Genomic DNA, 20594 nt, shown 5'->3' on the forward strand with positions numbered 1-20594 from the left:
TCCGCACCCAAAAGGTGTTCGATGAAATGTCTGACCAACTAGTGCCAGAGACTTACGTTCCTAGCCTAAGAGATTAGTTGTCTAGGATGTTTGTTGACGTGAATGAACTTGTTTTTCATGCCATGCTTGATCATGTTTCTCTAGCGAGAGCTAGGTTTGGAAGTGGTTGAGTTTGAGTTGCTTCTGTCAAGAGATTTGATTAGCTAAGAAGTGATGTTCATTGTTTAGGGATGGTTTGCTTGTGGCACGTTACATACTCTATAGACTATGATACTCCACCGACATCAATTACTCCCATCCTTAGGACCTCTTTCTTTTTGATTGATATTACATTCCTGGGACTGTTTCGTTTGTTGATGCTTAGAATCATTTTCTGTTTTCATTCATTTTCGCTTCTTGTCATACACTCTCGTTTCTAGTCTTGTAGCTCATTTTTCGTTTTGCATTCTGATCATCCTAGGATTGTTAGATAAAAACACTCTCTTTGGATTGGCTTGACTTGTGATTTCTTGATTGCATCTCAATTGTTAGCAACATCCCAAGTGGATTGACACCTTAAGTATTACAACTGCATAAGGTTAATTGAACCTGCTAGGATAGACACACAAAAATCCTAGTATCAGTTTACTTAATTTTCTCTCACTCACAAGTGCCTTTTGAGATTTTGCTTTACGACTTTACAACTTCTTCTTTTTTAATTCAATTGACCTAACGACATTCTTTGCTTTATGAAGCCATGAACAATACTAGTAAGTAGAATATGCTAGTTTGCTAATTGATAACAAAAAGTTCAAGAATAATTCTTTCAGCAAAGCTTAACGAAACAACAATTTCAGAGAGCAACAATAAAAGCTTAAACTCATAATAAAAGCATCTAACGAGATGCTTCATCCATCTGTCTTAAGAATTGATGAAGAAACCTGGTCTTCTCCAAGTGAAAGTTTAATTCCCTAGACTGCAAAGCTTTCAACTGCTCCTCAAATATATTCTTATCCTCTAAAGAAAGCCTACTTACACCTTTTTCAGCACCAAGTTCATCCATACCAAAACCCACTAAAGCTTCAACAAGAGAAGAAGACTCAACATCCGTTGACTTGCCATTCTTGGATTTCTTCCCATTGGACTTAACAGCTGATTCAGGAGCTCCTTAAACAAGCTTAGACAAGTCAAAGGCCTTGTGATCACGAGCTTTGACATATGTCGGATCATCACCTTGTTAAACAAGCATCTCATTATCTTCACTCCATAGACGTTGGAAGTATGGTTTCCTCTCCACTGACACGACCTTGACCCTCTTCATAGACAATCCTCCTTTGTCTGAATCTTGGGAGCAGGAACGCTTTCTCACGGAGGATCCGTTTACAGGGCGTTTGATTGTCACAAGCTCCACGGATTCATACACGGAAGCACCTTCTTCGGATCCAGATTAAGAGCCAGATTTAGCGAGAGTCACAACCTTCTCAGGTTCAGATTCAGAATCACTTTCGAAATCCTACTCTGTTGTGGTAGCGACAGAAGTCTTCGTCACAACCTTCTCGGGTTCAGATTTAGAATCACATTCAGAATACTTCTCTGTTGTGGCGGCGAGAGAAGGCTACGTCACAACCTTCTCGGGTTCAGATTCGGAATCACTTTTCGAATTCTTCTCTGTTGCGGCGGCAACAGCAGGCTTTGTCACAACCTTCTTGTGTTCAGATTCGGAATCACTTTTTGAATCCTTCTCCGTTGTGGCGGCGATAGAAGGGTACGTCACAACCCTCTCTCCTTCTCCTTTGTGGCGGTGACAGAAGGCTTCGTCACAACCTTCTCAGGTTTAGATTAGGAATCACATTCGGAATCCTTCTCCTTTGTGGCGACGAGAGAAGGCTTCGTCACAACCTTCTCGGGTTCAGATTCAGAATCACTTTCGGAATCCTTCTCTGTTGCGGCTGCAAGAGCAAACTTTCTCACAACCTTCTCGGGTTCAGATTCGGAATCACTTTCGGAATTCTTCTCTGTTGTAGCACCGACAGAAGACTTCGTCACAACCCTCTCATCCTTCTCCTTTGTGGCGGTGATAGAAGGCTTCGTCACAACCATCTCGGATCCCAATTCGGAATCAATTTCAGAATCCGATCCCGATTTGGAATCGGAAATTTGCTTCTCTGTTGCGGTGACCAGAGCAGGCTTCATCACGGCTGATGGTTCTTTAGAAAACACTTCATTCTCTTCCTCCAACGAAGAAACTTCTTCGCCGTGTTCAAAAACCTTCGGCGGTTTATCTTCTCGTTTCCTTGACATCGTGCGATTAAGTGTTTACGCGACTATCTCTCTCTCACAAGTGCTTTTAGAGATTTTGCTTTACGGCTTTACAACTTCTTCTTTTTTAATTCAACTGACCTAACGTCATTGTTTTCTTTATGAAGCCATGAGCAATACTAGTATGTAGAATATGCTAGTTTGCTAATTGATAACAAAAAGTTCAAGAATAATTCATTCAGCAAACCAAGTTCATCCATACCAAAACCCACTAAGGCTTCAACAAGAGAAGAAGACTCAACATCCGTTGACTTTCCATTCTTGGATTTCTTCCCATTGGACTTAACAGCTGATTCAGGAGCTCCTTAAACAAGCTTAGACAAGTCAAAGGCCTTGTGATCACGAGCTTTGACATATGTCGGATCATCACCTTGTAAAACAAGAATCTCATCATCTTCAGTCCATAGACGTTGGAAGTATGGTTTCCTCTCCACTGACACGACCTTAACCCTGTTCATAGACACTCCTCCTTTGTCTGACTCAGGGGAGTGGGAGCGCTTTCTCACAGAGGATTCATTTATAGGGCGCTTGGTTGTCACAAGCTCCACGAATTTATACTCGGAAGCACCTTCTTCAGATCTAGATTAAGTGCCAGATTCGGAATCCTTTTCCGTTGTGGCAGCAAGAGTCACAACCTTCTGGGGTTCAGATTCAGAATAACTTTCGGGATCCTTCTCCGTTGTAGCGGCGAGAGAAGGCTTCATCACAACCTTCTCGGATTCATATTGAGAATCACTTTTGGAATCCTTCTCTTTTGTGGCGGCGAGAGAAGGCTTCATCACAACCTTCTCGGGTTTAGATTCATAACAAAAAGTTCAAGAATAATTCTTTCAGCAAAGCTTAACGAAACAACAATTTCAGAGAGCAACAATAAAAGCTTAAACTCATAATAAAAGCATCTAACGAGATGCTTCATCCATCTGTCTTAAGAGTTGATGAAGAAACCTGGTCTTCTCCAAGTGAAAGTTTAATTCCCTAGACTGCAAAGCTTTCAACTGCTCCTCAAATATATTCTTATCCTCTAAAGAAAACCTACTTACACCTTTTTCAGCACCAAGTTCATCCATACCAAAACCCACTAAAGCTTCAACAAGAGAAGAAGACTCAACATCCGTTGACTTGCCATTCTTGGATTTCTTCCCATTGGACTTAACAGCTGATTCAGGAGCTCCTTAAACAAGCTTAGACAAGTCAAAGGCCTTGTGATCACGAGCTTTGACATATGTCGGATCATCACCTTGTTAAACAAGCATCTCATTATCTTCACTCCATAGACGTTGGAAGTATGGTTTCCTCTCCACTGACACGACCTTGACCCTCTTCATAGACAATCCTCCTTTGTCTGAATCTTGGGAGCAGGAACGCTTTCTCACGGAGGATCCGTTTACAGGGCGTTTGATTGTCACAAGCTCCACGGATTCATACACGGAAGCACCTTCTTCGGATCCAGATTAAGAGCCAGATTTAGCGAGAGTCACAACCTTCTCAGGTTCAGATTCAGAATCACTTTCGAAATCCTACTCTGTTGTGGTAGCGACAGAAGTCTTCGTCACAACCTTCTCGGGTTCAGATTTAGAATCACATTCAGAATACTTCTCTGTTGTGGCGGCGAGAGAAGGCTACGTCACAACCTTCTCGGGTTCAGATTCGGAATCACTTTTCGAATTCTTCTCTGTTGCGGCGGCAACAGCAGGCTTTGTCACAACCTTCTTGTGTTCAGATTCGGAATCACTTTTTGAATCCTTCTCCGTTGTGGCGGCGATAGAAGGGTACGTCACAACCCTCTCTCCTTCTCCTTTGTGGCGGTGACAGAAGGCTTCGTCACAACCTTCTCAGGTTTAGATTAGGAATCACATTCGGAATCCTTCTCCTTTGTGGCGACGAGAGAAGGCTTCGTCACAACCTTCTCGGGTTCAGATTCAGAATCACTTTCGGAATCCTTCTCTGTTGCGGCTGCAAGAGCAAACTTTCTCACAACCTTCTCGGGTTCAGATTCGGAATCACTTTCGGAATTCTTCTCTGTTGTAGCACCGACAGAAGACTTCGTCACAACCCTCTCATCCTTCTCCTTTGTGGCGGTGATAGAAGGCTTCGTCACAACCATCTCGGATCCCAATTCGGAATCAATTTCAGAATCCGATCCCGATTTGGAATCGGAAATTTGCTTCTCTGTTGCGGTGACCAGAGCAGGCTTCATCACGGCTGATGGTTCTTTAGAAAACACTTCATTCTCTTCCTCCAACGAAGAAACTTCTTCGCCGTGTTCAAAAACCTTCGGCGGTTTATCTTCTCGTTTCCTTGACATCGTGCGATTAAGTGTTTACGCGACTATCTCTCTCTCACAAGTGCTTTTAGAGATTTTGCTTTACGGCTTTACAACTTCTTCTTTTTTAATTCAACTGACCTAACGTCATTGTTTTCTTTATGAAGCCATGAGCAATACTAGTATGTAGAATATGCTAGTTTGCTAATTGATAACAAAAAGTTCAAGAATAATTCATTCAGCAAACCAAGTTCATCCATACCAAAACCCACTAAGGCTTCAACAAGAGAAGAAGACTCAACATCCGTTGACTTTCCATTCTTGGATTTCTTCCCATTGGACTTAACAGCTGATTCAGGAGCTCCTTAAACAAGCTTAGACAAGTCAAAGGCCTTGTGATCACGAGCTTTGACATATGTCGGATCATCACCTTGTAAAACAAGAATCTCATCATCTTCAGTCCATAGACGTTGGAAGTATGGTTTCCTCTCCACTGACACGACCTTAACCCTGTTCATAGACACTCCTCCTTTGTCTGACTCAGGGGAGTGGGAGCGCTTTCTCACAGAGGATTCATTTATAGGGCGCTTGGTTGTCACAAGCTCCACGAATTTATACTCGGAAGCACCTTCTTCAGATCTAGATTAAGTGCCAGATTCGGAATCCTTTGCCGTTGTGGCAGCGAGAGTCACAACCTTCTCGGGTTCAGATTCAGAATAACTTTCGGGATCCTTCTCCGTTGTAGCGGCTAGAGAAGGCTTCATCACAACCTTCTCGGATTCATATTCAGAATCACTTTCGGAATCCTTCTCTTTTGTGGCGGCGAGAGAAGGCTTCATCACAACCTTCTCGGGTTTAGATTCGGAATCACTATCGGAATCCTTCTCCGTTGTAGAGGCAAGAGGAGGCTTCGTCATCACCTTCTCAGGTTCAAATACGGAATCACTTTTAGAATCCTTCTCCGTTGTGGCAGCGACAGAAGGCTACGTCACAACCCTCTTGTCCTTCTCCTTTGTGGCGGTGACAGAAGGCTTCGTCACAACCTTCTCGGGTTCAGATTCGGAATCACTTTCGGAATACTTCTCTGTTGTGGTGGAGAGAGATGGCTTCGTCACAACCTTCTCGAGTTCGGATTCAAAATCACTTTTGGAATCCTTCTCCGTTGCTGCGGCAAGAGCAGGATTCGTCACAACCTTCTCGGTTCAGATTCAGAATCACTTTTCGAATCCTTCTCCATTGTGGCGGCGACAGAAGGCTTCATCACAACCCTCTTGTCCTTCTCCTTTGTGGCGGTGATAGAAGGCTTTGTCATAACCTTTTCGGACCCCGATTCAGAATCATTTTCGGAATCGCGATCCCGATTCACAATCGGAAACTTGCTTCTCCATTGCGGTGGCCAGAGCAGGCTTCATCACTGCTGATGGTTCTTTAGAAGACACTTCATTCTCTTCCTCCTACGAAGAAACTTCTACGCCGCTTACAGAAACAATTGGCGGTTCATCTTGTCATTTCCTTGACATCGTGCAATTAAGTGTTTAAGCGACTATCTCTCTCTCACAAGTGCCTTTTGAGATTTTTATTTATGGCTTTACAACTTCTTCTTGAGATTAAGGCTTCGTCACAACCTTCTCGTCCTTATCCTTTTTGGTGGTGATAGAAGGCTTTGTCACAATCTTCTCGGATCTCAATTTGGAATCACTTTCAGAATCCGATCCCGATACGGAATCACTTTCAGAATCTGATCCTGATTCGGAATCGAAAACTTGCTTCTTCTTTGTGGTGGCCAGAGCAGGCTTCATCACGGCTGATGGTTATTTAGAAGACACTCCATTCTCTTCCTCCAAAGAAGAAACGTCTTGGTCGCTTACAGAAACCGTCGGCCGTTCATCTTCTCATTTCCTTGACATCGTGCGATTAATTGTTTACTTAGTTTTCTCTCACTCACAAGTGCCTTTTGAGATTTTGCTTTACGGCTTTACAACTTCTTCTTTTTTAATTCAATTGACCTAACAACATTCTTTGCTTTATGAAGCCACGAACAATACTAGTATGTAGAATATGCTAGTTTGCTAATTGATAACAAAAAGTTCAAGAATAATTCTTTCAGCAAAGCTTAACGAAACATCCATTTCAGAGAGCAACAATAAAAGCTTAACCTCATAATAAAAGCATCTAATGAGATGCTTCATCCATCTGTCTTAAGATTTGATGACGAAACCTGGTCTTCGTCAATTGAAAGTTTAATTCCCTAGACTGCAAAGCTTTCAACTGCTCCTCAAATATATTCTTATCCCTTGAAGAAAGCCTACTTACACCTTTTTCAGCACCAAGTTCATCCATACCAAAACCCATTAAAGCTTCAACAAGAGAAGAAGACTCAACATCCGTTGACTTGCCATTCTTGGATTTCTTCCCGTTGGACTTAACAGCTGATTCAGGAGCTCCTTAAACAAGCTTAGACAAGTCAAAGGCCTTGTGATCACGAGCTTTGACATATGTCGGATCATCACCTTGTAAAACAAGCATCTCATCATCTTCACTCCATAGACGTTGGAAGTATGGTTTCCTCTCCACTGACACGACCTTGACCCTCTTCATAGACACTCCTCCTTTGTCTAAATCTTTGGAGCGGGAGCGCTTTCTGACAGAGGATCCGTTTACAGGGCGTTTGATTGTCACAAGCTCCACGGATTCAGACTTCGAAGCACCTTCTTCGGATCCAGATTAAGAGCCAGATTCAGAATCCTTCTCCGTTGCATTAGTGAGAGTCACAACCTTCTCGGGTTCATATTCAAAATCACTTTCGGAATCCTACACTGTTGTGGCAGCGACAGAAGGCTTCGTCACAATCTTCTCGGGTTCAGATTTGGAATCACTTTCAGAATCCTTCTCAGTTGTGGCGGTGAGAGAGGGCTACGCCACAACCTTCTTGGGGTCAGATTTGGAATCACTTTTTAAATTCTTCTCCGTTGCGGTGGCAACAGCAGGCTTTGTCACAACCTTCTTGTGTTCAGATTCAGAATCACTTTCCGAATCCTTCTCCGTTGTGGCGGTGATAGAAGGCTACATCACAACCCTCTCTCCTTCTCCTTTGTTGCGGTGACAGAAGGCTTCGTCACAACCTTCTCGGGTTTAGATTCAGAATCACTTTCAGAATCCTTCTTTGTTGTGGCGGCGAGAGAAGACTTCGTCACAACCTTTTCGGGTTCAGATTCAGAATCATTTTCGGAATCCTTCTCCGTTGCAGCGGCAAGAGAAAACTTTCTTACAACCTTCTCGGGTTCAGATTCAGAATCACTTTCGGAATCATTCTCCGTTATTGTGATGACAGAAGACTTCGTCACAACCCTCTAGTCCTTCTCCTTTCTGGCGGTGATAGAAGGCTTCGTCACAACCATCTCGGATCCCGATTCAGAATCAGTTTCGAAATCCGATCCCGATTCAGAATCGGAAATTTGCTTCTCCGTTGCGGTGGCCAGGCTTCATCACGGCTGATGGTTCTTTAGAAGACACTTCATTCTCTTCCTCCGACGAAGAAACTTCTTTGCTTTTTGAGATTTTGCTTTACGACTTTACAACTTCTTCTTTTTTAATTCAACTGACCTAACGACATTATTTGCTTTATGAAGCCATGAACAATACTAGTATGTAGAATATGCTATTTTGCTAATTGATAACAAAAAGTTCAAGAATAATTCTTTCAACAAAGCTTAACAAAACATTCATTTCAGAGAGCAACAATAAAAGCTTAACCTCATAATAAAAGCATCTAACTAGATGCTTCATCCATATTTCTTAAGAGTTGATGAAGAAACCCGGTCTTCCCCAAGTGAAAGTTTAATTCCCTAGACTGCAAAGCTTTCAACTGCTCCTCAAATATATTCTCATCCTCTGAAGAAAGCCCACTTACACCTTTTTCAGCACCAAGTTCATCCATACCAAAACCCAATAAAGCTCCAACAAGAAAAGAAGACTCAACACTCTTTGACTTGCCATTCTTTGACTTCTTCCCATTAGACTTAACAGCTTATTTACGAGCTAACCAATCAAGCTTAGACAAGTCAAAGGCCTTGTGATCACGAGCGTTGACAAATGTTGGATCATCACCTTGTAAGACAAGCATCTCATCATCTTCAGTCCATAGACGTTGGAAGTATGGTTTCCTCTCCACTAACACGACCTTGACACTCTTCACTGACACTCCTCCTTCGTCTGACTCATAGGAGCGGGAGCGCTTTCTCACTGAGGATTCGTTTACAGGGCGCTTGGTTGTCACAAACTCCACAAATTCATACTCGGAAGCACCTTCTTCGGATCCAGATTAAGAGCCAGATTCGGGATCCTTTTTCGTTGTGGCAGCAAGAGTCACAACCTTCTCGGGTTCATATTCGGAATAACTTTTGGGATCCTTCTCTCTTGGGGTGGCGAGAGAAGGCTTTGTCACAACCTTCTCTGATTTGGATTTAGAATCACTTTTGGAATCCTTTTCAGTTGTGGCGGCGAGAGAAGGCTTCGTCACAACCTTCTCGGGTTTAGATTCGGAATCACTTTTGAAATCCTTCTCCGCTGCGGCGGCAAGAGGAGGCTTCGTCACCACCTTCTCAGGTTCAGATTCAGAATCACTTTTGGCATCCTTCTCAATTGTGGCAGCGACAGAAGGCTACGTCACAACCCTCTCGTCCTTCTCCTTTGTGGCAGTGAGAGAAGGCTTCATCACAACCTTCTCGGGTTCAGTTTCAGAATCACTTTCGGAATCCTTCTCTGTTGTGGCGTCGAGAGATGGCTTCGTCACAACCTTGTCAAGTTCAGATTCCGAACCACTTTCGGAATCCTTCTCCGTTGCTGCGGCAAGAGCAGGCTTCGTCTTAACCTTCTCGGTTCAGATTCGGAATCACTTTTCGAATCCTTCTCCATTGCGGCAACGACAGAAGGCTTTGTCACAACCCTCTCGTCCTTCTTCTTCGTGGCAGTGATAGAAGGCTTTGTCACAACCTTCTCGGATCCCGATTTGGAATCACTTTTGGAATCGTGATCCCGATTAAGAATCAGAAACTTGCTTCTCTATTGCGGTGGCCAGAGCAGGCTTCATCACTGCTGATGGTTCTTCAGAAAACACTTCATTCTCTTCTTCCGACGAAGAAAATTCTTCGCCGCTTACAGAAACCGTCAGCTGTTCATCTTCTCGTTTCCTTGACATCGTGCGATTAAGTGTTTACGCGACTCTCTCTCACTCACAAGTGCCTTTTGAGATTTTGCTTTACGGCTTTACAACTTCTTCTTTTTTAATTCAATTGACCTAACGACGTTCTTTCCTTGACGAAGCCATGAATATTACTAATATGTAGAATATGCTAGTTTGCTAATTGATAACAAAAAGTTCAAGAATAATTCTTTCTGCAAAGCTTAACAAAAAATCCATTTGAAAGAGCAATAATAAAAGCTTAAACTCATAATAAAAGCATCTAACGAGATGTTTCATCCACCTTTCTTAAGAGTTGATGAAGAAACCCGGCCTTCTCCAAGTGAAAGTTTAATTCGCTAGTCTTCAAAGCTTTCAACTGCTCCTCAAATATCTTCTTATCCTCTGAAGAAAGCCTACTTACACCTTTTTCAGCACCAAGTTCATCCATATCAAAACCCAATAAATCTCCAACAAGAGAAGAAGACTCAACATTCTTTGACTTGCCACTCTTTGACTTCTTCCCATTAGAAATAACAGCTGATTCAGGAGCTCCCCAAACAAGCTTACACAAGTCAAAGGTCTTGTGATCACGAGCTTTGACAAATGCCGGATCATCACCTTGTAAAACATGCATCTCATAATCTTCAACCCATACACGTTGGAAGTATGGTTTCCTCTCCACTGACAAGACCTTGACCCTCTTCACAGACACTCCTCCTTCGTCTAACTCACGGGAGTGGGAGCGCTTTCTCACAGACGATTCGTTTTATAGGGCGCTTGGTTGTCACAAGCTCCACATATTCATACTCGGAAGTACCTTCTTTGAATCCAGATTGAGAGCTAGATTTAGAATCCTTCTCTGTTGTGGCAGCGCGAGTCACAACCTTCTCGGGTTCAGATTCAGAATCACTTTCGGAATCCTTCTCTGTTGTGGCAGCGATAGAAGGCTTCGTCATAACTTTCTCAGGTTCAGATTCGGAATCACTTTCGGAATCCTTCTTTGTTGTCGCGGTGAGAGAAGGCTTCATCACAACCTTCTCGGGTTCAGATTCGGAATCACTTTCGGAATCCTTCTCCATTGCAGCGGCAAGAGCAGGCTTCTTCACAACTTTCTTGGGTTCAGATTTGGAATCACTTTCTTAATCCTTCTTCGTTGTGGCGACGACAAAAGGCTTCGTCACAACCCTCTCGGATCCCGATTCGAAATCACTTTTAGAATCCGATCTCGATTCACAATCACTTTCGGAATTCGATCCTGATTCGGAATATGAAATTTGCTTCTCCATTGCGGCGGCCAGAGCAAGCTTCATCACGACTGATGGTTCATTTAGAAGACACTTCATTCTCTTCCTCCGACGTAGAAACTACTTCGCCGCTTACAGAAACCGTCGGTGGTTCATCTTCTCGTTTCCTTGACATCGTGCGATTAAGTGTTTACGCGACTCTCTCTAACTCACAAGTGCCTTTTGAGATTTTGCTATACAGCTTTACAACTTCTTTTTTTTTAATACAATTGACCTAACAACAATCTTTGCTTTATGAAGCCATGAACAATACTAGTATGTAGAATTTGCTAGTTTGCTAATTGATAACAAAAAGTTCAAGAATAATTCTTTCAGCAAAGCTTAACAAAACATCCATTTCAGAGAGCGACAATAAAAGCTTAAACTCATAATAAAAGCATCTAACATGATGTTTCATCCATCTTTCTTAAGAGTTGATGAAGAAACTCGGCCTTCTCCAAGTGAAAGTTTAATTCCCTAGAATGCAAATCTTTCAACTGCTCCTCAAATATCTTCAGTCCATCGACGTTGGAAGTATGGCTTCCTCTCCACTTACACGACCTTGACCCTCTTCACAGACACTCCTCCTTCATCTGACTCACGGGAGCGGGAGCGCTTTCTCACTGAGGATTCGTTTACAGGGCGCTTGGTGGTCACAAGCTCCACAGATTCATACTCGGAAGCACCTACTTCGGATCCAGATTGAGAGCCAGATTCGGAATCCTTCTCCGTTGTGGCAGCGAGAGTCACAACCTTCTCGAGTTCAAATTCGGAATCACTTTCGGAATCCTTCTCCGTTGTGGCGGCAAGAGAAGGCTTTGTCACAACCTTCTTGGGTTCAAATTCAGAATCACTTTCGAAATCCTTCTCTGTTGTGGCGGCAAGACAAGGCTTTGTCACAACCTTCTCGTGTTCAGATTTGGAATCACTTTCGGAATCTTTCTCCGTTGTGGCGGCAAGAGCAGGCTTCGTCACAACCTTCTCAGGTTCAGATTTGGAATCACTTTTGGAATACTTCTCCATTGTGGCGGCGACAGAATGCTTCGTCTCAACCCTCTGGTCCTTCTCCTTTGTGGCGGCGAGAGAAGGCTTCGTCACAACCTTCTCGGATCCCAATTCAGACTCACTTTCAGAATCTGATCCCTATTTGGGATCACTTTCGGAATTCGATCCTGATTCGGAATTGGAAACTTGCTTCTCCGTTGCGGCGGCCAGAGCAGGCTTAATCATGGCTGATTTTTCTTTAGAAAACGCTTCATTCTCTTCCTCCGAAGAAGAAACTTCTTCGCCGCTTACTTGAAACCATTGGCGGTTCATCTTCTCGTTTCCTTGACATCGTGCGATTAAGTGTTTACGTGATTCTCTCTCACTCACAAGTGCCTTTTGAGATTTTGCTTTACGGCTTTACAACTTCTTCTTTTTAATTCAATTGACCTAACGACATTCTTTGCTTTATGAGGCCATGAACAATACTAGTATGTAGAATATGCTAGTTTACTAATTGATAACTAAAAATTCAAGAATAATTCTTTCATCAAAGCTTAAAAAAACATCCATTTCAGAGAGCAACAATAAAAGCTTAAACTCATAATAAAAGCATCTAACGAGATGCTTCATCCATCTTTCTTAAGAGTTGATGAAGAAACCCGGCCTTATCCTAGTGAAAGTTTAATTCCTTAGACTGCAAAGCTTTCAACTGCTCCTCAAATATCTTCTTATCCTCTGAAGAAAGCCTACTTACACCTTTTTCAGCACCAAGTTCATCCATACCAAAACGGCAAAACCCACTAAAGTTCCAATAAGAGAAGAAGACTCAACATTCTTTGACTTGCCATTCTTTGACTTCTTCCCATTAGACTTAATAGCTGATTCAGGACCTTCCCAAACAAGCTTAGACAAGTCAAAGGCCTTGTGATCACGAGCTTTGACAAATGTCGGATCATCACCTTGTAAAACAAACATCTCATCATCTTCAGTCCATCGACGTTGGAAGTATGGTTTCCTCTCCACTTACAAGACCTTGACCTTCTTCACAGACACTCCTCCTTCGTCTGACTCACGGGAGCGGGAGCGCTTTCTCACAGAGGATTTGTTTAAAGGGGGCTTGGTTGTCACAAGCTCCACGGATTCATACTCGGAAGCACCTTCTTTGGATCCAGATTGAGAGCCAGATTCGGAATCCTTCTCCGTTGTGGCAGCGAGATTCACAAACTTCTCGAGTTCAGATTCAGAATCACTTTCGGAATCCTTCTCCGTTGTGGCGGCGAGAGAAGGCTTCGTCACAACCTTCTCGGGTTCAGATTCAGAATCAATTTCGAAATCCTTCTTTGTTGTGGCGGCGAGACAAGGCTTCATCACAACCTTCTCGGGTTCAGATTCAGAATCACTTTCGGAATCCTTCTCTGTTGTGGCGGCAAGAGCAGGCTCCGTCACAACTTTCTCGGGTTCAGATTCGGAATACTTCTCCATTGTGGCGGCGACAGAAGGCTTCGTCTCAACCCTTTGGTCCTTCTCCTTTGTGGCGGCGACAGAAGGCTTCGTCACAACCTTCTCGGATATTGATTCGGAATCACTTTCAGAATCCGATCCCGATTCGGAATCACTTTCGGAATTCGATCCGGATTCGGAATCAGAAAGTTGCTTCTTCGTTGGGGCTGCCAGAGCAGGCTTCATCACGGCTAATTTTTCTTTAGAAAACACTTCATTCTCTTCCTCCGAAGAAGAAACTTCTTCGCCGCTTACTTGAAACCATTGGCGGTTCATCTTCTCGTTTCCTTGACATCGTGCGATTAAGTGTTTACGCGACTCTCTCTCACTCACAAGTGCCTTTTGAGATTTTGCTTTACAGCTTTACTCGGAAGCACCTTCTTTGGTCACAACCTTCTCGGATATTGATTCGGAATCACTTCGTCATTTACGTGATTCTCTCTCACTCACAAGTGCCTTTTGAGATTTTGCTTTACAGCTTTACTCGGAAGCACCTTCTTTGGTCACAACCTTCTCGGATATTGATTCGGAATCACTTCGTCATTTACGTGATTCTCTCTCACTCACAAGTGCCTTTTGAGATTTTGCTTTACAGCTTTACTCGGAAGCACCTTCTTTGGTCACAACCTTCTCGGATATTGATTCGGAATCACTTCGTCATTTACGTGATTCTCTCTCACTCACAAGTGCCTTTTGAGATTTTGCTTTACAGCTTTACTCGGAAGCACCTTCTTTGGTCACAACCTTCTCGGATATTGATTCGGAATCACTTCGTCATTTACGTGATTCTCTCTCACTCACAAGTGCCTTTTGAGATTTTGCTTTACAGCTTTACTCGGAAGCACCTTCTTTGGTCACAACCTTCTCGGATATTGATTCGGAATCACTTCGTCATTTACGTGATTCTCTCTCACTCACAAGTGCCTTTTGAGATTTTGCTTTACAGCTTTACTCGGAAGCACCTTCTTTGGTCACAACCTTCTCGGATATTGATTCGGAATCACTTCGTCATTTACGTGATTCTCTCTCACTCACAAGTGCCTTTTGAGATTTTGCTTTACAGCTTTACTCGGAAGCACCTTCTTTGGTCACAACCTTCTCGGATATTGATTCGGAATCACTTCGTCATTTACGTGATTCTCTCTCACTCACAAGTGCCTTTTGAGATTTTGCTTTACAGCTTTACTCGGAAGCACCTTCTTTGGTCACAACCTTCTCGGATATTGATTCGGAATCACTTCGTCATTTACGTGATTCTCTCTCACTCACAAGTGCCTTTTGAGATTTTGCTTTACAGCTTTACTCGGAAGCACCTTCTTTGGTCACAACCTTCTCGGATATTGATTCGGAATCACTTCGTCATTTACGTGATTCTCTCTCACTCACAAGTGCCTTTTGAGATTTTGCTTTACAGCTTTACTCGGAAGCACCTTCTTTGGTCACAACCTTCTCGGATATTGATTCGGAATCACTTCGTCATTTACGTGATTCTCTCTCACTCACAAGTGCCTTTTGAGATTTTGCTTTACAGCTTTACTCGGAAGCACCTTCTTTGGATCCATATTGAGAGCCAGATTCGGAATCCTTCTCCGTTGTGGCAGCGAGAGTCACAAACTTCTCGAGTTCAGATTCAGAATCACTTTCGGAATCCTTCTCCGTTGTGGCGGCGAGAGAAGGCTTCGTCACAACCTTCTCGGGTTCAGATTCAGAATCAATTTCAAAATCCTTCTTTGTTGTGGCGGCGAGACAAGGCTTCGTCACAACCTTCTCGTGTTCAGATTCAGAATCACTTTTGGAATCCTTCTCCGTTGTGGCGGCAAGAGCAGGCTTCGTCACAACTTTCTCGGGTTCAGATTCGGAATACTTCTCCATTGTGGCGGCGACAGAAGGCTTCGTCTCAACCCTCTGGTCCTTTTCCTTTGTGGCGGCGACAGAAGGCTTCGTCACAACCTTCTCGGATATTGATTCGGAATCACTTTCAGAATTCGATCCCGATTCGGAATCACTTCGTCACAACCTTCGTTGCGGCAGCCAGAGCAGGCTTCATCACGGCTGATGGTTCTTTAAAAGGCACTTCATTCTCTTCCTCCGACGAAGAAACTTCTTCGTCGCCTAGAGAAACTGTCGGTGGTTCATCTTCTCGTTTCCTTGACATCGTGCGATTAAGTGTTTACGCGACCGTCTCTCACTCATAAGTGCCTTTTGAGATTTTGCTTTACAGCTTTACAACTTCTTCTTTTTTTAATATGATTGATCCAACAACATTCTTTGTTTTATGAAGCCATGAATAATACTAGTATGTAGAATTTGCTAGTTTACTAATTGATAACAAAAAGTTCAAGAATAATTCTTTCAGCAAAGCTTAGCAAAACATCCATTTGAGAGAGCAACAACAGAAAAATAAAATATGTAATAATATCCAACACTTCCATATGTTTTTTTTTAAGATTAGCTTAGGTTCTTGATCAGAATCTTGTGTTTTGAGATATCAAGAATTTATATTTAATTTATAGTTTTTCAAATATTGTTTTTATGGATATCATACTTGTTTGAAGTACTCATTTTCAATAAAAAAAAATGAAAAATAAGTACTCATTGTTTGAAGTACTTATTGAAAGTGAAGTATGAAATGAGTACTTATTTAGTTAGTTTCAAAAATGAAAAGAAACTCAAAAAAAAATATATATTAAAAAGTTTGTAAAGCTCTAAAAAAAAAATTCTCAAAAGCTCAAGAAGAGCTAGAAGATGAGCTGTCGGTTATCTGTAACTTATAAATTTAATCGGTTCATAAATATTTTTCCAACGTTTTTTATTTTATTTATTTAAAGTAGTAAGTAATTAATTACTCTAATTCGTGAGAACGAAGTGTTAATGACTTAATATGTAAACAAAGGTGGGGGACACAACATGGAATGAGTCAAGTTGTTGTCAAGTTGTACTACCTCATTAGAAAATTCAACAAATTTGGTCAAAATAAAAGACGATGATGAAGTGAAGTCTCTCTCGGGGTTCAGATCTAAAAGCCCATCGTGAGCTAGATGAGATCTACCACTTTCTTCTCAAGTCCTTGTCTGAATTGAATTCTCTTTCCGAAACCGCCGCCACCTGCCTGCTGTCTGAAGCCTCGGCGGAGGGAGGATGCATCTGCCGGAGGTTTCAAATGGCGGTGGCTCGGGTTTTCCGGTGGTCTCCGTCGGAAGTAAGATGAATAAGTATCGGAGAATGGACTCCGACGCGGATGAATCGCAGACTCATCTTGAAGCAGAGGCAAGAAACAGCAGAACCAGAAAATACGTTATGGCTTGTGCTTTTTTTGCGTCGTTGAACAATGTTCTTCTCGGCTACGGTGAGACTTTTACATATACAACCAATTCAAATCAGATTCTTCTTCTTCTTCTTCTGTACTTTTGTTAAAAGGTGTGTCCTCTGTTTTTAATATATGTCAGATGTTGGGGTAATGAGCGGTGCGGTGTTGTTCATTCAGCAGGATCTTAAAATAACGGAGGTGCAGACTGAAGTACTCATCGGCAGCCTCAGCATCATTTCTCTCTTCGGAAGCTTAGCCGGTGGTAGGACCTCCGACTCCATCGGTAGGAAATGGACCATGGCTTTGGCTGCTCTCGTCTTCCAGACCGGTGCTGCGGTTATGGCTGTGGCTCCGTCCTTCGAGGTCTTGATGATCGGAAGAACTTTTGCCGGCATTGGGATTGGGCTTGGTGTCATGATCGCGCCTGTCTACATCGCCGAGATATCCCCAACTGTAGCAAGAGGCTTTTTCACGTCCTTCCCTGAGATCTTCATAAACTTAGGGATCTTGCTTGGCTATGTCTCCAACTACGCCTTCTCGGGCCTTTCCGTGCACATCAGCTGGAGGATCATGCTTGCAGTTGGTATTCTTCCTTCCGTTTTCATAGGATTTGCGCTGTGCGTGATCCCTGAGTCGCCGAGGTGGCTGGTCATGAAAGGCCGAGTGGACAGTGCACGAGAGGTGCTCATGAAAACGAACGAGCGAGATGACGAGGTGGAAGAGCGTCTCGCAGAGATACAACTGGCGGCTGCACATACACAAGGCAGCGACGAGGAGAGACCCGTGTGGCGTGAGCTTCTAAGCCCATCTCCTGTTGTAAGGAAAATGCTGATCGTTGGGTTTGGGATCCAATGTTTCCAGCAGATCACAGGTATCGACGCCACCGTCTACTACAGCCCAGAGATCCTGAAAGAAGCAGGGATACAAGGGGAGACAAAACTGCTCGCTGCAACTGTGGCTGTTGGGGTCACAAAAACAGTCTTCATACTATTTGCCACCTTCCTGATCGATAGCGTTGGCCGGAAACCACTGCTTTATGTGAGCACAATTGGAATGACTCTGTGTCTCTTTTGCCTAAGCTTCACGCTCACATTCCTCGGCCAAGGAACTCTTGGCATAACCTTGGCGCTTCTGTTTGTTTGTGGGAATGTTGCCTTCTTCTCTATAGGGATGGGACCTGTTTGCTGGGTCTTGACTTCAGAGATCTTCCCATTACGGTTAAGAGCCCAGGCCTCTGCCCTTGGGGCGGTTGGGAACAGGGTGTGCAGCGGTCTTGTGGCTATGTCCTTCCTCTCCGTCTCACGTGCCATCACTGTCGGAGGAACCTTCTTCGTCTTCTCCCTTGTGTCTGCGCTCTCGGTTATCTTCGTGTATGTGCTAGTCCCAGAGACAAGTGGGAAGTCGCTGGAGCAGATAGAGTTGATGTTTCAGCCTCAGGGAGGGCTGGAAAGAAAAGACGGTGAAGTTGAGCTTGGAGACGCTGAGCGTCTTGTGCGCAAGTAACAGATTTTTTGAATGTTATATATACTTTGGGCGCAGAAATGAACATGTTAAAGTAGAAGAGGCAGAAGAGAAGAGATATTCGTGTTTTAGATCCAGAGAAAGTAAGACAGATCTTCTAAGTGCCTTTGATGATGGTATATAGAGTAATAGAACCATTGCATTTGCATATTCAAAATGGTTAAGGTTTCAAGATTCGGATTATCAAACGAAGAATGAGACAACATTACAATAACAACACTTTTATTACTTCTACTTCTTTTGCCAACCAATAACACTTACCTCTTTTATTGGTGTGAGTGAGACATATAGATAAAACGAATTTGTGTTATAAGGGTTGTTGTTATAAATAGATCGTTGGTTATTTATTTCTCGTTTAGAAAACCGGGTGTAAACCCAGACGCGCCAAACACTTTACTGCTTAAGGCACCCAACCAATGAACCAACCTTACTCTTCTTCATATATTTATATAAGACAACATGATAACATTCTTCTATTTATTTTACCACATCTTCATCTCACATCTCCCAACAAGAGTAATTAGTAAAGGTAAGGAGTTTTCATCTCAGAAGTCCACTAAAAGATTTTTGACAATCTCAAAAGTTCCTTTCTTTTTTGGTTTTTTTTTTTGATTTTTTTTAAATCGAGAATGTGTTGTTTTACATTCTTGTCCAAAAAAAACTAAGATATTTATAAAAAAATACATGGGTAGTATCCACCCAACCAAACAAAATCGGATCTAAGACCCAAAAAACTGAATCGGTTTTCTTTTTTAAAAAAAAACTGTAAATTAAAACCGCTCTCTCTCGTCACTCTTCTCTTTCTTCAGGAAACACGAATCGATTTGGGTGAAACTGTAGAACAAGGGTTTTCTCGTTTTCTTTCAATCAACCAAAAATCGAGTAAGAAGATGGTGAAAACAAGGGGGGGGGTCGTGTGAGGAGGAGTGAGCGTTTGAAAGAGAAGAAGATCTCACAAGGAGATGGTGGTTCGAAAGCAAAATTTGATTCGCCGGAAGTAGGTGTGTCGGGTTTGAGTCCGGCGACAGTAGGAGGAGAGAGAGCTTTGAGTACGATGGCAGAAGAAAGTGAAAGTCGAGTTTCGGAGGAACCCAATCCGGTGGTCGGAAGAGAAAATGCGAACGAAGGAGAGAAAGCAAAATCCGGTACTCCGGAATCAAGTAATCGAGAAGAAGATGATGAAGAAGGAGGAGATAACGAGAGATCTACTTCTGTGGAATCAAGCGATGGAGAAGAAGAAGGAAATGATGGAGGGAAGAAGGAAACGATGAAGGGGAAGAAGAAAACGATGAAGTGGAAGAAGAAAACGATGAAGGAAAAGAAGGTGAAGAAGGGGAAGAAAAAGACGATGAAGGGGAAGAAGAAAACGATGAAGGAGAAGAATTGGAAGAAAAAGACGATGAAGGAGAAGAAGGAAACGATAAAGGGGAAGAAGAAAACGATGAAGTGGAAGAAGAAAACTATGAAGGAGCAGAAGGTGAAGATGGGGAAGAAAAAGACGATGAAGGGGAAGAAGAAAACGATGAAGGAGAAGAATCGAAAGAAAAAGACGATGAAAGAGAAGAAGAAGAAGAAGAAGATAAGGAGGGAAGTTCGAACTCGACAGGTAACTCGAGAAGGAGTACAAGCGAAAGTGAGAGGGAGCACGAGGAGCACAACGATGCAAGTGTAAGTACAACAAGTCTGTGTCATTCTTTCAGAATTGAATTGGAATTTGAAATCGATCTAATAGAACTGGTAGAACTGGTGCAACTAATGGGTGTAGAACTAGTAGAAATGGTACAACTAGGTGGTGTAGAACTAGTAGAACTGGTACAACTAGTTGTTGTATAACTGGTATAACTCATGTAAAACTGATATTGTTGCAGGAATCAGAGGAGGAAACAGAAGCGATGCAACCTTTAGGAATGCACTTTGAGCCTAGTCAGTACAACAAGAAAATCAAGCTATCGACAAGGTGTCATATTTTTGAAACTGTGGAAACGCTGGATAAATTAGAGCATCCACTGACTAGTTCTGAGAGGGATTGGTTTGAGAAACATCCACAATTCAAGCACATTTTCCACATGCCAAGGGAACCAAACCACAAGCTTATGGGAATGTGGTTGCTCTTACTTCGAACGGCTAAAATCGAAAAAAAGAAGGAAGCATGGTTTGTTGTGAATGGTGTTCCAATCCGGTATGGTCTGAGAGAACATGCGTTGATGTCTGGATTAGATTGTCGGTGCTATCCACTTGATTACAAGGAAGCCG

General features: G+C 42.8%; 6 protein-coding genes across 6 annotated transcripts; 1 reads left to right on the forward strand and 5 right to left on the reverse strand.

Annotated features, from left to right (window-relative positions):
* Positions 2604-4603, reverse strand: LOC109130872 (probable transcription factor At4g00390). The gene is made up of 4 exons (XM_019240952.1): positions 4153-4603; positions 3339-3454; positions 2934-3083; positions 2604-2795 (listed from the first exon to the last, which is right to left on the reverse strand). Exons 1-4 carry the CDS (start codon positions 4601-4603, stop codon positions 2604-2606), a joined length of 909 nt encoding a protein of 302 aa, XP_019096497.1.
* On the reverse strand, positions 4927-5478 carry LOC109130873 (probable transcription factor At1g11510). The gene is made up of 2 exons (XM_019240953.1): positions 5233-5478; positions 4927-5118 (listed from the first exon to the last, which is right to left on the reverse strand). Exons 1-2 carry the CDS (start codon positions 5476-5478, stop codon positions 4927-4929), a joined length of 438 nt encoding a protein of 145 aa, XP_019096498.1.
* On the reverse strand, positions 8589-9758 carry LOC104768027 (probable transcription factor At1g11510). The gene is made up of 4 exons (XM_019240954.1): positions 9615-9758; positions 9234-9431; positions 8934-9158; positions 8589-8825 (listed from the first exon to the last, which is right to left on the reverse strand). Exons 1-4 carry the CDS (start codon positions 9756-9758, stop codon positions 8589-8591), a joined length of 804 nt encoding a protein of 267 aa, XP_019096499.1.
* On the reverse strand, positions 10024-10822 carry LOC104768028 (probable transcription factor At1g11510). The gene is made up of 2 exons (XM_010491975.1): positions 10561-10822; positions 10024-10466 (listed from the first exon to the last, which is right to left on the reverse strand). Exons 1-2 carry the CDS (start codon positions 10820-10822, stop codon positions 10024-10026), a joined length of 705 nt encoding a protein of 234 aa, XP_010490277.1.
* On the reverse strand, positions 13037-13789 carry LOC104768029 (clumping factor A-like). Its single transcript, XM_010491976.1, has one exon. It carries the CDS (start codon positions 13787-13789, stop codon positions 13037-13039), a length of 753 nt encoding a protein of 250 aa, XP_010490278.1.
* On the forward strand, positions 16425-18688 carry LOC104766746 (probable polyol transporter 4). Its single transcript, XM_010490690.1, has 2 exons — positions 16425-16859; positions 16960-18688. The coding sequence occupies exons 1-2, from the start codon at positions 16652-16654 to the stop codon at positions 18321-18323; spliced, it is 1572 nt and encodes a 523-aa protein (XP_010488992.1). The 5' UTR covers positions 16425-16651; the 3' UTR covers positions 18324-18688.

This window comes from Camelina sativa, chromosome 19, assembly GCF_000633955.1.
Source record: "Camelina sativa cultivar DH55 chromosome 19, Cs, whole genome shotgun sequence".
Lineage (NCBI taxonomy): Eukaryota > Viridiplantae > Streptophyta > Magnoliopsida > Brassicales > Brassicaceae > Camelina > Camelina sativa.

What these genes read in the sequence shown, in the direction of transcription:
- LOC104768029 (XM_010491976.1), bottom strand. Translation starts at nt 13,789, where the DNA reads ATGAACCGCCAATGGTTTCAAGTAAGCGGCGAAGAAGTTTCTTCTTCG.
- LOC104768028 (XM_010491975.1), bottom strand. Translation starts at nt 10,822, where the DNA reads ATGGAGAAGGATTCCGAAAGTGATTCCGAATCTGAACCCGAGAAGGTT. An exon ending in TCAATCTGGATTCAAAGAAG is followed by an intron (nt 10,467 to 10,560) that starts GTACTTCCGAGT and finishes CCCGTGAGTTAG; the next exon opens with ACGAAGGAGGAGTGTCTGTG.
- LOC104768027 (XM_019240954.1), bottom strand. Translation starts at nt 9,758, where the DNA reads ATGTCAAGGAAACGAGAAGATGAACAGCTGACGGTTTCTGTAAGCGGC. An exon ending in CAAAGGAGAAGGACGAGAGG is followed by an intron (nt 9,159 to 9,233) that starts GTTGTGACGTAG and finishes GAACCTGAGAAG; the next exon opens with GTGGTGACGAAGCCTCCTCT. An exon ending in CCGAATATGAACCCGAGAAG is followed by an intron (nt 8,826 to 8,933) that starts GTTGTGACTCTT and finishes GTGACAACCAAG; the next exon opens with CGCCCTGTAAACGAATCCTC.
- LOC104766746 (XM_010490690.1), top strand. Translation starts at nt 16,652, where the DNA reads ATGCATCTGCCGGAGGTTTCAAATGGCGGTGGCTCGGGTTTTCCGGTG. An exon ending in CAATGTTCTTCTCGGCTACG is followed by an intron (nt 16,860 to 16,959) that starts GTGAGACTTTTA and finishes AATATATGTCAG; the next exon opens with ATGTTGGGGTAATGAGCGGT.
- LOC109130873 (XM_019240953.1), bottom strand. Translation starts at nt 5,478, where the DNA reads ATGACGAAGCCTCCTCTTGCCTCTACAACGGAGAAGGATTCCGATAGT. An exon ending in TGACTCTCGCTGCCACAACG is followed by an intron (nt 5,119 to 5,232) that starts GCAAAGGATTCC and finishes TCTGTGAGAAAG; the next exon opens with CGCTCCCACTCCCCTGAGTC.
- LOC109130872 (XM_019240952.1), bottom strand. Translation starts at nt 4,603, where the DNA reads ATGTCAAGGAAACGAGAAGATAAACCGCCGAAGGTTTTTGAACACGGC. An exon ending in AACTTGGTGCTGAAAAAGGT is followed by an intron (nt 3,084 to 3,338) that starts GTAAGTAGGTTT and finishes AAACCCGAGAAG; the next exon opens with GTTGTGATGAAGCCTTCTCT. An exon ending in CTGAATCTGAACCCCAGAAG is followed by an intron (nt 2,796 to 2,933) that starts GTTGTGACTCTT and finishes TCTGTGAGAAAG; the next exon opens with CGCTCCCACTCCCCTGAGTC.